This window comes from Chrysemys picta, chromosome 3, assembly GCF_011386835.1.
Source record: "Chrysemys picta bellii isolate R12L10 chromosome 3, ASM1138683v2, whole genome shotgun sequence".
NCBI classification, from domain to species: Eukaryota; Metazoa; Chordata; order Testudines; family Emydidae; genus Chrysemys; species Chrysemys picta.
Window position 1 is genome coordinate 82718166 of NC_088793.1, and position 14773 is coordinate 82732938.

The following is a 14773-nucleotide window of genomic DNA, read 5'->3' on the forward strand; positions in this document are numbered from 1 at the left end:
CCAAATCGAACTAAGGTACGCAACTTCAGCTACGTGAATAACGTAGCTGAAGTCGACGTACCTTAGTTCGAACTTACCGCCGTCCAGACCCGGCAGGCAGGCTCCCCCGTCGACTCCGCGTACTCCTTGCGGCGAGCAGGATTACCGGAGTCGACGGGGAGCACTTCTGAGTTCGATTTATCGCGTCCAGACAAGACGTGATAAATCGAACCCAGAAGTTCGATTGCCTGCCGCCGAACCAGCGCGGTAAGTATAGACAAGCCCTTAGCTATGAATAGGCTTGTCAGAATTATATTTTTTGTTTAATTTTGACAGATGCTGTTGTTAAGATTTTTTTCAATTTTTATTGATTTAAATTTTCACAGTTGCACAGAATCATGTGCTAAAAATTGTTTTTATTTTAATCCATATTTTTCAGTTATGGGAAATCATGGGGGGAGGTCAGACAATTATTTACTGGCAGGAGATGCTGAGATTCAAAAAGTTAAAACTTTATAACAATTAAAACATAAATTGTAAAATATATAAGGTAAATAGCCTTAAATCAAACTCTAAGTTCTCAAGCAGCATTTTTTCTTATTTTGCCCATCTGTAAACTTTGATTATCGATGGAAATATTTTCATCAGCTTGTTTGTGTATGGTGAAATAAATGTTTATCAACATTAACTGATAAAAATCTAATCCTTCCAATGCTGGCTATAAAGAAAATATTAGTCTATTTAAAAATAAAATATACACAGTTTACTGTGAAAAGATTTAGATTATGTTAATATTGTGAAAGAGTCTTTGTTTATTTTGCTCTAATTTTTCAGCAAACAAAATTGATTTGTATAGCACTAATCAGTTTAGACAGGAAATATTATTTAAAATGTTTGTTATATTTTGATTGCTGAAATTTTTCCAGTGCATTATGCCTGCTTTTTAAAGTGTTTATATTCTTTGTAACTTACTGACAGATATTGTAAATATACTGGAATTCTCTAGATAACCTGTCAAGAAGGAAATAAATTAATTTGAATTTATAGGGTAAAATTTAGCTCATAGGGTTAAAATCTGCCCTCGGTCACTTATACTGTGGTCCAAAATCTGCCCTCTATTAAAATAGTGCCAGACCATTGAGTTCAATGCATATTAGTATAACACAGCTAGTAATATTTTTCCTGTGTAATAACTTAAACTTCCTTTACAAAATTGCTATGGAAATAAATCACTTCAGACATAAAAATCTATGAACCTATCTTCACATTGATGAACAAACTGAAAGTGTGTGCACAAGTGTTTGAAGATTTTAGACTTATATTACCAATAAAATTATACCAATACCAAGATGTGTGCAATTAGAAAATAATTGTATAACAATATATAAAACAAAAGTAAAGCATTTATTTTCTAAGAAGACCTACTGTTTAATAAACAGCTTAGTTCCCCTTTGCTACCTCTTGGAACATATAAATGATTATTAATAATACGTTTGAAGAAATACCTTCACATTATCAAACTTTTTTTTTCCTTTCTGATTTTGTTTAGTCCAAAACACAGTCTCCGGAGTCTTCCAAAGAAGAGAACAAAAAGAAACCGGTATTGGGAAAGCTTGGAAATTTGTTTAGTACAGGGAGGAGAAAAAATGCCAAAAATTCACTAGAACCCTCTACAAGTCCAAATATTAAAAGTGGGAAATCAGTTTCTCCTTATAAGGATACAGCTTCACTGAAATCAATAGATAGTGAAGACCTAAAGAAAGAAGAATGTACAATTCCCCAAGTGCAGGAGGAAAGAAGTTGGAATGATCTTGCAGAGACACAAGAATATTGTGAGAAAATAACACCTTTGAGGCACGATATTATTACAGCATGGAGCGGCAAGGAAGTCTTTTCTGATATTGAGTGGTCACCTGATTGGAACAGTAGCACCGAAACAATAAAAAACACATTCTCTGAAAGTGACCTTACAGTGGAGACATTGGAACTAAAAGAAGAGCCTGTTGTAGACATTACTAATTCCACAACACCGGATTTCATCAGAAGTTTGAATAATTTATCTAGTGAAGACTTAGAAAAGAACATATTAAATCATAAATCACTAGTGAATGTGCAAGGATCTGCACAACCTGAGTATGCAGCTTCAAAGGAATTGCCACACAGTTTGAAATCCAAATCAGCTGAGCACATACATCCTGCTAGAGTTCTAACATTAGATATCTATCTTAGTAAAACAGAAGAAACACCTTTTAATGAATCTGTGACTTTTCTGTCGGGAGAAGTTTGGGGTGACACAGACACAATGGATAAAAAATCTGTTACTAGGAGATCCAGACAGAGGAGAAAATCTCAGTCATCTAGTGAGACTCTAAATGGAGAGAGAAATCAGACTGAGAATACTGCAAAAGAAGATTCTGCTTTTGGTGATGTTCCTTCTGATGTGGTTTCAGAAAAACTAACCAACTCAGAAAGAAAAATTAAATCTCCTCAACAGACTTCTGAACGGAACTCTTCTACCTTGAGTAACCAGGACTTAAAAATCGGATCTAACCACAAGGGACTGCCTAAAACCGAATCTGAGAAAAGCAAACAGCATCTCCCAACTTCATCCCCTTTCAGGAGAAGATCATTTAAAAAGAACCAGTCTGATGCAGTCCCTATTTCTCCCACTAGTTTGAAGAGTCCGGTAAAAGATTCTTTACCGAAAAAGCAGTTTATACAACCTGTGGCAGCAACAGAAGGTAACCCAACAACAAAAAGTACTTCAGTGGAAAAGGGAGCGGTATCTGCACCTACTAGTGAAAACAAAGCAGAGACCTCCAAAGTTTCCTCTCCCAATGACACAGAGAACACTATTTCTTTACTTTCTGAAAGGAAAACTGAATCCAAGGCAGTAAAACGTGTAAATAGCTCTGAGGGAAGAGCTCTCTTGCGTACTGAAGGGATTCAGAATGGAGAACTAGGCAAATCCACCGAAAACCAAGCAAATTCCGATTTAGACAGCACAAAGCTGAGAAATTTATGTTTGGATGTTTCCAGATCTACAGTTACAACAAAAATTAGCCTGTAAGTAATTTTATACTTTAATTTGACTGCTCATTGTAGCTTTTACCTTGACAAAATCAATACATTTTCATATAGCACTTATTAAATATCTATCTAAATAGCTAGATTATTCTCAGTTAAAAATGACACTGAGAATTTGAAAACCATGCATTTCTTTCAAATTTTGTATGGACCATAGTAACAAGTAACACTTACGGATTACTTTAATTTAAAACAATTACTAAAAATGGTATTTTTTCAGTTTTTCTTTGTGCTTTTGACAACTTTGTGTGTAGTCCATTTCACTGCATGCTACTGTATAGTCATTTAATTTCTCCTTTGTGTGAAAGACCCTTATAAACATCAGCTGGAGAGGTGAAAAAACAATACTGTTTAAAAATTGTACTGTCAAAAAGTGGAATTTTTAAAAGTGTCAGTATTAAAAGTAAAAGTCAAGTTGACAGTGTCCCATATTGTATTATGAAGTGACAGTCACTCTTGTATCAGAGCAATAGAAAAGCAAAATCTACAGTTAGATGGATGCTTAATTTGAATTCAAGGTGTTGAAAAGTAAAATATCTCCTACAATGCTTACTGTCAGAATTTGACCCTGACATTAAAAAGCAGGGTAACAAAACACCTTGTCTTGGTTATTGTTGATTGGAACTTGGTGATGGGGATGAGTGTGCTTTCTAATCGATTAAATATTCAGGTTTGCTGAATGAATAACCTGAGCTATCTCACCTAAGGCCTAATTTTTGTGATGTATGGTACACCTGCCACTCTCATTAACTTCTACTGACATCAAAGGTGCTCAGTGTCTTGTAGGACATGCTCAATAGCCTGCAAGATCAAGTTTCTTGTGCTTTTTAAGCTGTGTCTACACTAGAGAGTTTAAAGTGGCATGGTTGTATCGATGCAGCTGTGCCACTGTAAGATCTCTCGTATAGCTGCTCTATGCTGACAGGAGAGAGCTCTCCCGTCGACATAATAAAATCACCCCCAACGAGCGACGGTAGCTGTGTTGGCAGGAGAAGCTCTCCCACCGACATAGCACTGTGCACGCTACCACTGGCATATGTCGCTCAGGAGGGTGGTTTTTTTTTTTTCACACCCCTGAGTGACATAAGTTTTGCCAACATAAGTGATAGTATAGACATGGCCTTATAGTGAGATTGTTGACTACTGCTGTTAGTTATACACTACTGTAACAGCATCTGTCAAGTGAATGTTACACTTTATATAGGCAGCTGACTTCAGCTGAGATAGTTAAGATACCAGATGAGATTCATCAGGTCATAATTTGAAAATGTTCCAGTCAGAACACGCAAATAGTAAAACTAGGCGTGTATCAAACTGCTGTGTAATGGAAAAAAAGATTGGCAATCTCATTACAAAGAGACTTTTTTCCCACACGTTACATTAGACAGAAGAAGAAACTTATCTTGCATAGCTCAGAGGGCTGTGTTTTTAGTTTTAAAAGTTAATAAGACATGAAGTATTTTTTTAAAATGTTTACTTTTTATCCCTTTCTATTTGACTAACCCCAGTTATTTTCACACATTCACCTTCCCCTGACCTATCAAATGAAACTAAACCTTAGCAATATAGTTGTATTTTATAATGCCAAAACATGCTTGCTTTTACACTATAATGCTCAAAGTCCGCAAAGATTTGGGAATAGTTAAATGCTGCTATAGAAGCATTACAGATTAAAAAAACACAAATGTTTTTGCTTTTTTTTTTATTTGACAGTTCCATACGAGTAGTGATAGTATTTTTTGTCTTTTAAATTGTTTTGGCAAACAAGGGTAGCTAACCTCCCTCCCCCCCCCCCCCCCCCCGCCCCCCCACACACACACACACATTACAAAATATGATATTTAAAATCTAGGATACTTTCCTTATTCTATTATAGCACCTTTTAAAAGGTGCTATAATTTGAGACCTGAGTCTACCATTAATGAAGTTAGAGCTAAATTTAGGATGATACTACGTCACTATCAGAGCATAAGACCTGAGGCTTGCAACTATTTGATATTCTTAATGCAAGTCTTGGCCTCAGTTCTCATAGGTGATGTTCAAACATTGGTTTGTAGCTGCCTGCATTTGTGTCCATTTGTTAAATTAGCCAGGTCTGTGATCACACAATTTTGTTTTGCTTGTGTCAGTCTCTGATGTTCTGGCATCAGTGTAATTTGTGAAGCTTGTCATGTTTGCCCTATGTTGCCTATTTGAGTCACCTTCCTTATATGGCTAAATTGGGGGAGGTCTAACTGCTTGCTTCAGGCTGACTGCTACGTTGTAGACAGTATGTCATCTTTAAAGGGGAATCCACCGGTATTCATCTTAGGGCTTGTCTACACTTAAAACACTGTAGTGGCTTTGCTGTAGTACTTCAAAGAAGACGCTGCCTACGCCGATGGGAGGGCTTCTCCTGTTAGGGTAGCTAGTCCACTTTCCCAAGAGGCGGTAGCTAGGTTGACAGGATAATTCTCCCATCAGCCTAGTGCTGTTTACATGGGGGTTTAGGTCAGTTTAACTGCATCACTCAGGGGGTGTGGATTTTTCACACCCTTGAGCAATGTAATTATACTAACTTAATTTCCTAGTGTAGACCAGGCATTATACCTGCTCACACTTGGCAAGCAGCTAGTTTGCAGGTTTAGTGAATTGCAGGCTGCGTTGCACTGCTTAGTGAATTGTATGAATTAGCCAGACTTGAATGAGTGTAGGAGGCAGGGTTACATGATAGAGTGGATAATCTATCTTCCACTCTTCCCCACATAAGGATATATTTCAAGCACACCAACAATGAGCCAGGTGTTTTGGTTTTTTTACCTTTGCTACGTATGGCATTGTTTGTTCCATTTTAATACAAAGTATACCTTAACTGGTGCCTCATGTTTTAAGGCAGCATTTCCCAAAGTGCAGAACATTCCTCTTTGGGGGAATGGGTTCTCAAAAGTTCAGATGTGGGGTGCACAGACCTCTTAATTATTTGGCAGAGTCTGTTTTCATTTTTTAAAAGAGAGGTTTCTACCTGTTGCTGCGAAGAAACACATGCTTCACATTTTGAAAGGTAACTGAGGCAGAGGTATTTGCCTGAATTGCAGTGAGCCTGCAATTACACCTGTGAGGAGTTAACTGCCTTGTTTATTTCAATGGGTGCTAACTCAGATGTGCTCAATAATACTTTAAATGTCAAAATTGAGTGCTTATCAAAGCATGTAAGAAAGGGAAGGAAGGATCATATTATGAAAACTACACCAGAAGTGCCCAAAGTGTAGGGTGAGAGAGTGAAGCACTGGCCAGGGGAGGGGGACATGGAAGATGTATACATTAAAATTAGTCTTCCAACAATTGCAGGAGGTGAGGGCACTATTGGTTTCCTTTTCCTGAAGGGGAACTCAGCTTTCAAACATTTAAGAAACACTAGCTATAGGCAAGCAAAAAAACTGTGTCTAACAGTATGTCTATATTGTAATTAGACACCCACGGCTGGCCCGTGACAGCTGACTTGGGCTGTGGGGCTTTTTAATTGCAGTGTCCAAGCCCAGGCTCTAGGATCCAGTGAGATAGGTGGGTCCTAGAGCTTGAGCTACACCCTGAGCCCAGAAGTCCACACCGCAGTTAAACAGCCCCACAGACTGAGCCAGCGGCAGGTTTTTAATTTGCAGTGTAGACAAGCTTTAAATATCTGGAGAATCTTGCTTATAAAGCTGTATGAGGGCTTCTCCTGTTGACATAGCTGTCTCCTCTCAGAGGTGGACTCCCTACGCTGGTGGGAGAACCTCTCCTGTCAATGTAGGTGGCATCTCCACTAAACGCTACAGCGGCGCCACCACTGCAGTGCTGTAACCATAGACAAGCCCCAAGTGGTTTTCATGGTTTCAGTTTGTTCTTGCTGAAATACGGCCTGCCTAGGGGGCAGTTAGAATGGTCCCTAAGTTTTAACCATTTATTTTCTTTGCTTGCCAAATGTTCTATTAGGGCTACTAGGATTATACGAAGAATGGAAAACCTTATGAAAGGAGACTCAAAGAGCTTGGCTTGTTTAGCCTAACCAAAAGAAGGCTGAGGAGAGATATGATTGCTCTCTATAAATACATCAAAGGGATAAATAGCAGCGAGGAAGAGGAGTTATTTAAGTTAAGTGCCAGTGTGGACATAAGAATAAATAGATATAAACTGGCCATCAACAAGTTTAGGCTTGAAATTAGATGAAGGTTTCTAACCATCAGAGGAGTGAAGTTCTGGAACAGCCTTCCAAGGGGAGCAGAACACCTAACTGGCGTCAAGACTGAACTTGATAAGTTTATGGAGGGGAATCATAGATTATTAGGGTTGGAAGGGACTTAATGAGGTAATCTAGTCCAACCCCCTGCTCAAAGCAGGGCCAATCCCCAACTAAATCCCCAGATTGCCCCCTCAAGGATTGAACTCACAACCCTGGGTTTAGCAGGCCGATGCTCAAACCACTGAGCTATCTCTCCCTCTCGTGATCCCTCTGATGAGGCTGCCTACAATGGCATGTAGGCAACCATCAACTGCTAGTAGCAAATATTTCCACCAGTCGGTGATGGGACACTAGATGGGGAGGGCTCTGAGTTACTACAGAGAATTCTAACCCAGGTATCTTGCTGGTGGGTCTTAGACCCTGAGCACATGGGCAACTGATTGCCATATTTCGGGTCAGGAAGGAATTTTCCCCGGGTCAGATTGGCAGGGACCCTGTGGGGTTTTTACCTTCCTGCACAGCATGGGGCATTGGTGACTTGGTTAGGGGTCTATTACAGGAGTGGGTGAGTGAGGTTCTGTGGCCTGCAATGTGCAGGAGGTCAGATTAGATTATCATGATGGTCCCTTCTGGCCTTAAAGTCTGAGTCTACAGTGATGAAACTTATGTACTTTCTAGTTGTGATCATATTTGAACAAGTTTCTGTCATCAGTATGCCTGTGTTGGTAGAGGGACTTCTTACAAAAGAGATGACATTTGCTGTGCTATATAGGCTGTCCACATAAACTCATTTGTACTCCCACCTCTGTCAATTCCTATTCAATTTAGTGAATAGTATTCTATCCCAACAGATAAGCATGAGTGTATGCCAACTGATCATGTATAGACCTCACCTGTCTTTTTTTAAGAGCCTGCTGGGAGCTGATCGGTGGTCTCCCACAATCGCCAGACTTCATGTAGTGCATTTACACACACTGTGTGTTCTCTCATCATTGCATACGTGTAACTCCCTGTAATGTTTAGGGAACAGATCACAATCATTGAGGGGAGAATGGGTCAGTTAACACTTTAATATACCACTCTGACAAGTTTTGAAGATTTATGCCCTAATTCTTTGCTGTGTTCTGACCTCTTTACATTGCTCCTGCAGCATAAAAGGGCCTGAAAACAGACTTATTTCCCCCTGCCCTGCCAGGAATTCCTTCTCTCCCCACCCTCCTCTATTTTGCGAAGAGGTTCCTTGCCAGCATAATAGCCCTATGCCATCTCCTTTGCAGTCCCTTACGTAGAGTGCATTGGATGGAGTGTGGCCAGAGCACTCTGCTCTGGCTGTTCTGGGCTGCAGGATGGCCCATAGACAGCTGAGTGAAGCTTCCATGAATTAGACCAGCCCCAGAGAAAGTTCAACATAATTCAGGGGCCTTGGACCAACCAAGAATTTGGGAGTCAGAAAGGTGATGTAAAGCCGTTGCTCCCGACTGCCCAGGCTGCACCTCCTAAGAAGCACAGCTCAGAATCTGGCCTTGCACATTTGTCATCTTGCGTTTAGAAACAGAAGTGAACAAAACTTTTCAGACTTCACTGTAAATTACCAAACAAAATTCATAATTGGGCGAAAATGTTTCTTACTACCCAGTTTAATAGGTATATTTACGGGAGAAATAAATCAGAAAATATGATGTTGTGTATCAAGTAATAATTTTGGTTGATTTCAAATTTTAAAAAAGGTTGGGTGAAATGACTCTTTCAATGTATTCCAAGTTTAAAAAGGAAAATAGTGAAATAAATTAATTCTTCAACAGCCCATCTCGGTTTACACTAAAAATGTATCTGACTTATAAAAAAGAATTCAATTAATTGTTTCCACTGTTAAACTTTGACTTTTGAGATATGTAAATAGTTGAAATCCTCTGCAGTGTTTGGCTATCTGATACACTGTTTTGTTTATCTACGAAATATTGTTCGGAACTTTGTGTGTGTGTGTGGGGGGGGTGTTTCTAAGTTTGGTAAGCTAGTCAAATAATATCAGTTGACTATTACTTGACCATGGTCAAATATCGTCCAATATTCCAGCAAGAATGCCCTGATGTAAGTGTCGGCCTACCTTTTTCATTGCATCATAATACCATTCTTGCATTTTTCAGAACTTCATTTCATTGCGTTTCTCATTTTTTTCCCGAATTAAATTAACTCTGTTAAATAACTTGTTTTTCGTAATTAGGCATAAGTACCTATCTAAGGCTAAGCCTATTAAAGATCATAAAGTCTTACTCTTTTTTGTTAATATTATAATAAATCAGTGCTTTCAAATATGTGACCATATTTGATGTTATTTGACAATGTTTGACTAATATTTGACTAGTCAGCTATTTTTGGACCAGCCCAACCCTATGTTTGACATCGTGAAATACATTGTTCCTGACTTTGGGTTACTGTTGGTAGCACACTTATTATTCCTTTCTTTTTATGAAATGCTTTTGGAATATTGTAACTTAAACTGAATATTGATTCTGGAAAAATATATTGTTATGAAACTGTGTTTTATTTCTTATTTTTAAATTAGTACAATGATTTTACTTAAGAATACATTGCAAAATAACTTTCACTGTGCTTCTTGCAGTCCTGCCAAACCCAAGAATGTAGAACTGAATTTTAAAGCTCCTAAAAGTCTTGAAGACCTAGAAAATGAACACAATTCTCTTGAAAAGCCAGTTAATAAAATTAACAGCAGCATTGCCAACAAAATTTCCTTGTTTGAAAATAAACGTGCTAATCAGCGCCAGCAACCCTCTGATGTCCCTGCTTTGAAAAATAACACTGTATCAAATACATTTGTTGGTAGAGCAAAGCTGAAATTTGGAAAACAACCCCAGGAATATGAACAAACTGATAAAATAATTAATAAGCAAAACAATCACCAGAAGTTACCTGAAAATGTGTCACGGGTGAAAGAAGGCTCAGCAGAAATAAAGGCCAAACCTGAAGAAGGCTCTCAAGTAGGAACATTAGGTAATGAGGAGGTTGAAAAGGCAGCAGAACTTAAGAAAGGAAAAGTTGCAGGATCGCTGTTTAACCAAACAAGCAAAGCAGATGCTAATGGTTGCTCTTTAAGACAAGCAGATGTAGAACCTACCACTATTAATAAAGACAGTTTGTTACCTATAACTTCTTTACAAGACTTCAACAAAAATGAAATCTTAAAAGATAATGCTAATAGAGCAATGAATGCAAGCTCAAAATCCCACCAAAGTGACGAAAAAATACCGTTATCAAACATAATAATCTCATCTCCTTGTAAAGATGATAAATATCCCCTAAAATCTGATGTAGTTTCCAAAGAATCAGAATTAGGGCAGAATGTGCTTTTTCAGATACAAAATGAAGGCAAAAAGACAGAAACAGTAGAGCCAATCTCTACAAACATGCAGTGTAACAAAGGCAATTTAGAAAACATACAAACATTAGAGCAAAATATTACCAATACGCAGCAAAGCCCAAGTAACACTGGTAATATTTCTCCTGGTAAAGATGAGAGTATTTCTGATTCCCCTTCTGACATGAAAAAGTTTACTGAAACTATCAAAAACCTAGACAGCTCAGTTTGCATACCCCAGAAGAAGAAAAGGCCAAAGCTTCCAAATTCCCCTGCACCTCATTTTGCAATGCCTCCAATTCATGAAGACAACTTAGAGAAAGTATTTGATCCCAGTGTATTTACATTCGGTTTGGGAATAAAGAGAGGAAAAACACAAGATCTAGCACCAGCCCTACAACTTAAAATGCAGAACAGAGATAGTACGGATGGTGAAATTAAGAGGTCCCGTCTGGAAAAAAGCGCTGTCTTCTCAAGCTTGCTGTCATCTACAGCTAAAGGAAAGGTGTTTATTCCCTCTGTAACCTCAGTAAATACTATCACAACAACTTTCGCAACTGACTCCTCAGGGATGCCTGCTTTACAACTTGATGCAGCCAGACCATTTGACATGCCTCAAAACTCTGAGGTAATAAAACTAAATAATTCAGAAAATTAAACCTTATGAAACCCTGCTTGGCTGCTAAAAAAACAAAACAAACTCTTTCATTTTGATTTTGCAATTCAGTCTCTTTCAGGTTTAAAAGTTCCAAATTACATGGAAAAATATTTGCAAACAGGAGATGCAAAAGAAGAATTAAATTCTCAAATGCCAAACTATGGAAGCACTGACAAAAATTTCTCAAGCTTGTTAAAGTCTAGCTCATATGAACCAAATATCCGTTCTGGCTTTCTAGACGGAGAGGTGAGTATGTTGCAATTCTTCTAACTGGTTTGAAAAGTTATTCAGCTTTCATGTTATCTTCAGTACACACAATTTGACTTGTTTTTCCTTCCAAGTAGCGAAGTACATAAATTGTGAGTTTAGAAGAGTGGGTAAATGTGGAAATGATTGTGTGTGTGTGTGTGTGTGTGTGTGTGCATGTGTGTGTCCCTTATTGATGTTTCTACAATGTATTCTTATTCTAGGAATCTTAATAAATAATAATCAAACACTAGACATTCTGTTCTGAATCCTCACTTTCCCTTTTTTTAAATAAAGCTTGTTCTGATTTACATCTGTAAATAAGTAGAACACTTTCTGTTTTCTTGCCCAATTCTGTAGACTTTTGAAGACATACACTTCCTTTTGATATTCACTGCTTCCCTCCCCAACAAAACACAGGGCCATTTCACTGCTGCAGAGATAATGGGTCAGGCTTCCTTAACTTTTCCTCCTTACTCCTCATATTTAGGGCAGTAGTCATAATTTTTAAGGAGACTTTAAAAATGGTCTGGTAGTGATGGTGAAAGATGCTTGATTAATAACCCTGGATATTGAAGTCCTTTTGTGTGTTCACAGAATGGGTGTTCATGGGAAGCCTTCACACAGAATATTAACTTGATTTTTAAAGTTAATTTAAGGGCAGACCTGCTTGTTCCCTGACTAACGTTCTGTTGCACTATATGTTAGGATCAACTCACATTACTGCTGTCTGAACTATGAATAAATGTACAGCTATTTCTATTGCTACAGACCTCTAATACTCAAAAATATTCCCCACCAATATCAAAAAGGCAAAGTACATTCAGTAAGTGGTAGGAAAGAAGGAGAGTAGTGGAGCTGTGAGCTCCCAAATTTAATAATCCCCTCAAAATGGTGTATAGAATTGAGGGAGAATACAGAAAACCGGCAAGTACTTCTCAAAACTGAATAATTTTTCTGCTCCCTTTGGTGTATCCACCACAGTTCTTAATCTTTTTTTTTTTTAAATAGTAGGTTGGGACATTTGGAAGGCTGTTTTTCTTTCTCCTCTCTCAAGGAAACAGAAAGCACTGTCCTGCACTGTTAAGGTTGCATGTTCTTTCCATCAGAGTTGAGACTTTTGTCAAATGTTTCAAGACTGCAGATTAGTTTGAGTGTAGCAATTGTTTGGATTTACATTGTGAGGAGAAGGGGCTCTTGCTCTGATCTTTTCTAATGGGATGATTTCAAAATAAATTGTGAAGCTCAATGATTAATGATATTTCAATGGTTACTTACCCATCCATGTTTATTCTGCTGCCCGTGGGTTAAATGAAATGTTTTTGACAAGCATAGGGTCCTGATCCTGCAAAAAAATGAAACTTACTCCCATGGATTTCATAGGACTCCATACATCTCCCTTTGAAAGACTGGGGCCTTTTTTACTTTATCTTCCTTAGGATAGGAAGAGAAAATTGTTTTATTTGTATGAAGTGGACCTATTATACATGTTCTCTTGACTAAGCTTGATAGTAAAGTTAATAAGCATCGTAAAGGAAAGGAATATAAGGACAGCAGCAAACAATGACCTTAAAAAACTGGGCAAGTGCTGACTGGAATTTAATCAGAAGCTAGAAAACTAGTCCTGCAGTAGCAGTCTCAACTCATTACGATGATGCCTATAAAAATGAGCAATTGTTAGGCAGCTGGTGTTTTGAGACCAATGCCTGTCATGCTCACTAGCATTGTCTCATTGTTTCCTTGCATTCGCAGTCTGTCGGTATCCATCTGTGGTGTGTTGTCTTTTACTTAGATTGTAAACTCCTTGGGGCAGGGAGTGTCTTTTTGTTCTTTGCTTGTCTACTGCTGAAGATGATGGGCTCTTGGTCCGTGGGTACTAGTGCAATATAAATGTTAACATTTTCTTCTGTTTTTTAGAAACACAATATATAACCACAGCTTTATTGCATATTCTCTATCATTTAGTTCAACATTGGTTTAAAATGTTTACTTTTAAAATTGTATGTTTTCTAACTCAGTGTAGTTTGACTGTTTTGTCTGGCATATTTTGTTTAGTCTACTCGTGTTATCACATATTCTTGTAATTTTATAAATCCACATTTATAACTAAAAGATGTCCATAAGAAAATTAATTGTGCTGATTATTTTAAATGTATATTTTTATATGTCAGCATATCTAATCTTTCCAATATTTGTATATACATTTTAAAAAATAGTTTTTGTTGCATTTTTTCCATAGTATCTCTATACAAAAAACATTTGACACTTTATTGAATTAACATTTTAATTGTAGAGCATATACTTCTGTAATTCCAGTACAGCCCCAATTTTCTAAGTGGTCTGTGGGAACACCTTTGGAAAATCTGGAAAGCTGGCCAGATGGATTTTCAAGGGTACCTGGTCCACAGGCAACACTTTAACTAGTATGACATTTGTGTACATGTGACAGAGTGGTCTACAGTAGGAGAAATTTGAAACAAAATTAAAATCAATTTAAATAATACCAAATGAGAACACAATTATTTTATTGTTTTATAATGGAAATATCTATTCATATATTTTTTTTCTCCTCTGTCTATCAGGCATTTTCAGGAAACAGCCAAAATAAAATCAATCCCAGACCTGGCAAGGTAAGGTTTATATTTTCTGTTTTTTGTTACAGACTACTATTTCCTGTTAGATTAAAAATGGTGACATATAATGCTCCTGTGGTGTTTTTTTGTTTTTAATACAGATGGTGATATATAGTGAATCAAACTCTCACAAGAATGGTATAGAAGTTTTTAATGATGTTTTGGATTGCAGCTCTTGGGTGCTGTCATCAGTGATTTTAGTTAAAGTCATCCGAGGATGGTAAGATGGGAATTTTTCTCCATGTGATTTTGCCCCATATCCATGAGGCTAGGAACAAAGGGAGCAGAACCAATTTGTAACTCCATTGCAGTACTATTTCAGCTCTGTCAATTTAACCATGTTTTGATTGTCCATTATATTTTGACCAAACCAAGTCAAGAAACACTGTTCTAATGTTAGACCCTTCCTAAGCTAGTACATGGCTTCTAAACTCTAAACTGTGCCCATTGTCCAGCCACCTGGGTTAGCCTGAGCTGGTTTTATACCATATATGCAACTGTTTTAGCAAACATGATTGCTGATCCAGAGTAGACGGGGTCTTTACATGTCCGTGAAGGCAGACCTCTGCACCCACCATTGGTTGAGGCCAATGATATGT

General features: G+C 37.7%; 1 protein-coding gene across 6 annotated transcripts in view; it reads left to right on the forward strand.

Annotated features, from left to right (window-relative positions):
• The window catches only part of CRYBG1 (crystallin beta-gamma domain containing 1), a 165535-nt gene that overhangs the window by 102856 nt on the left and 47906 nt on the right, over window positions 1-14773 (forward strand). For all 6 annotated transcript variants that reach the window (XM_065588289.1, XM_024102469.3, XM_065588291.1 and 3 more), the window contains 5 exons: window positions 1529-3045; window positions 9885-11265; window positions 11365-11541; window positions 14124-14171; window positions 14276-14394. In XM_065588289.1, coding sequence (XP_065444361.1) covers window positions 1529-3045; window positions 9885-11265; window positions 11365-11541; window positions 14124-14171; window positions 14276-14394 — 3242 coding nt within the window. The remainder of the gene's footprint in view (window positions 1-1528; window positions 3046-9884; window positions 11266-11364; window positions 11542-14123; window positions 14172-14275; window positions 14395-14773) is intronic.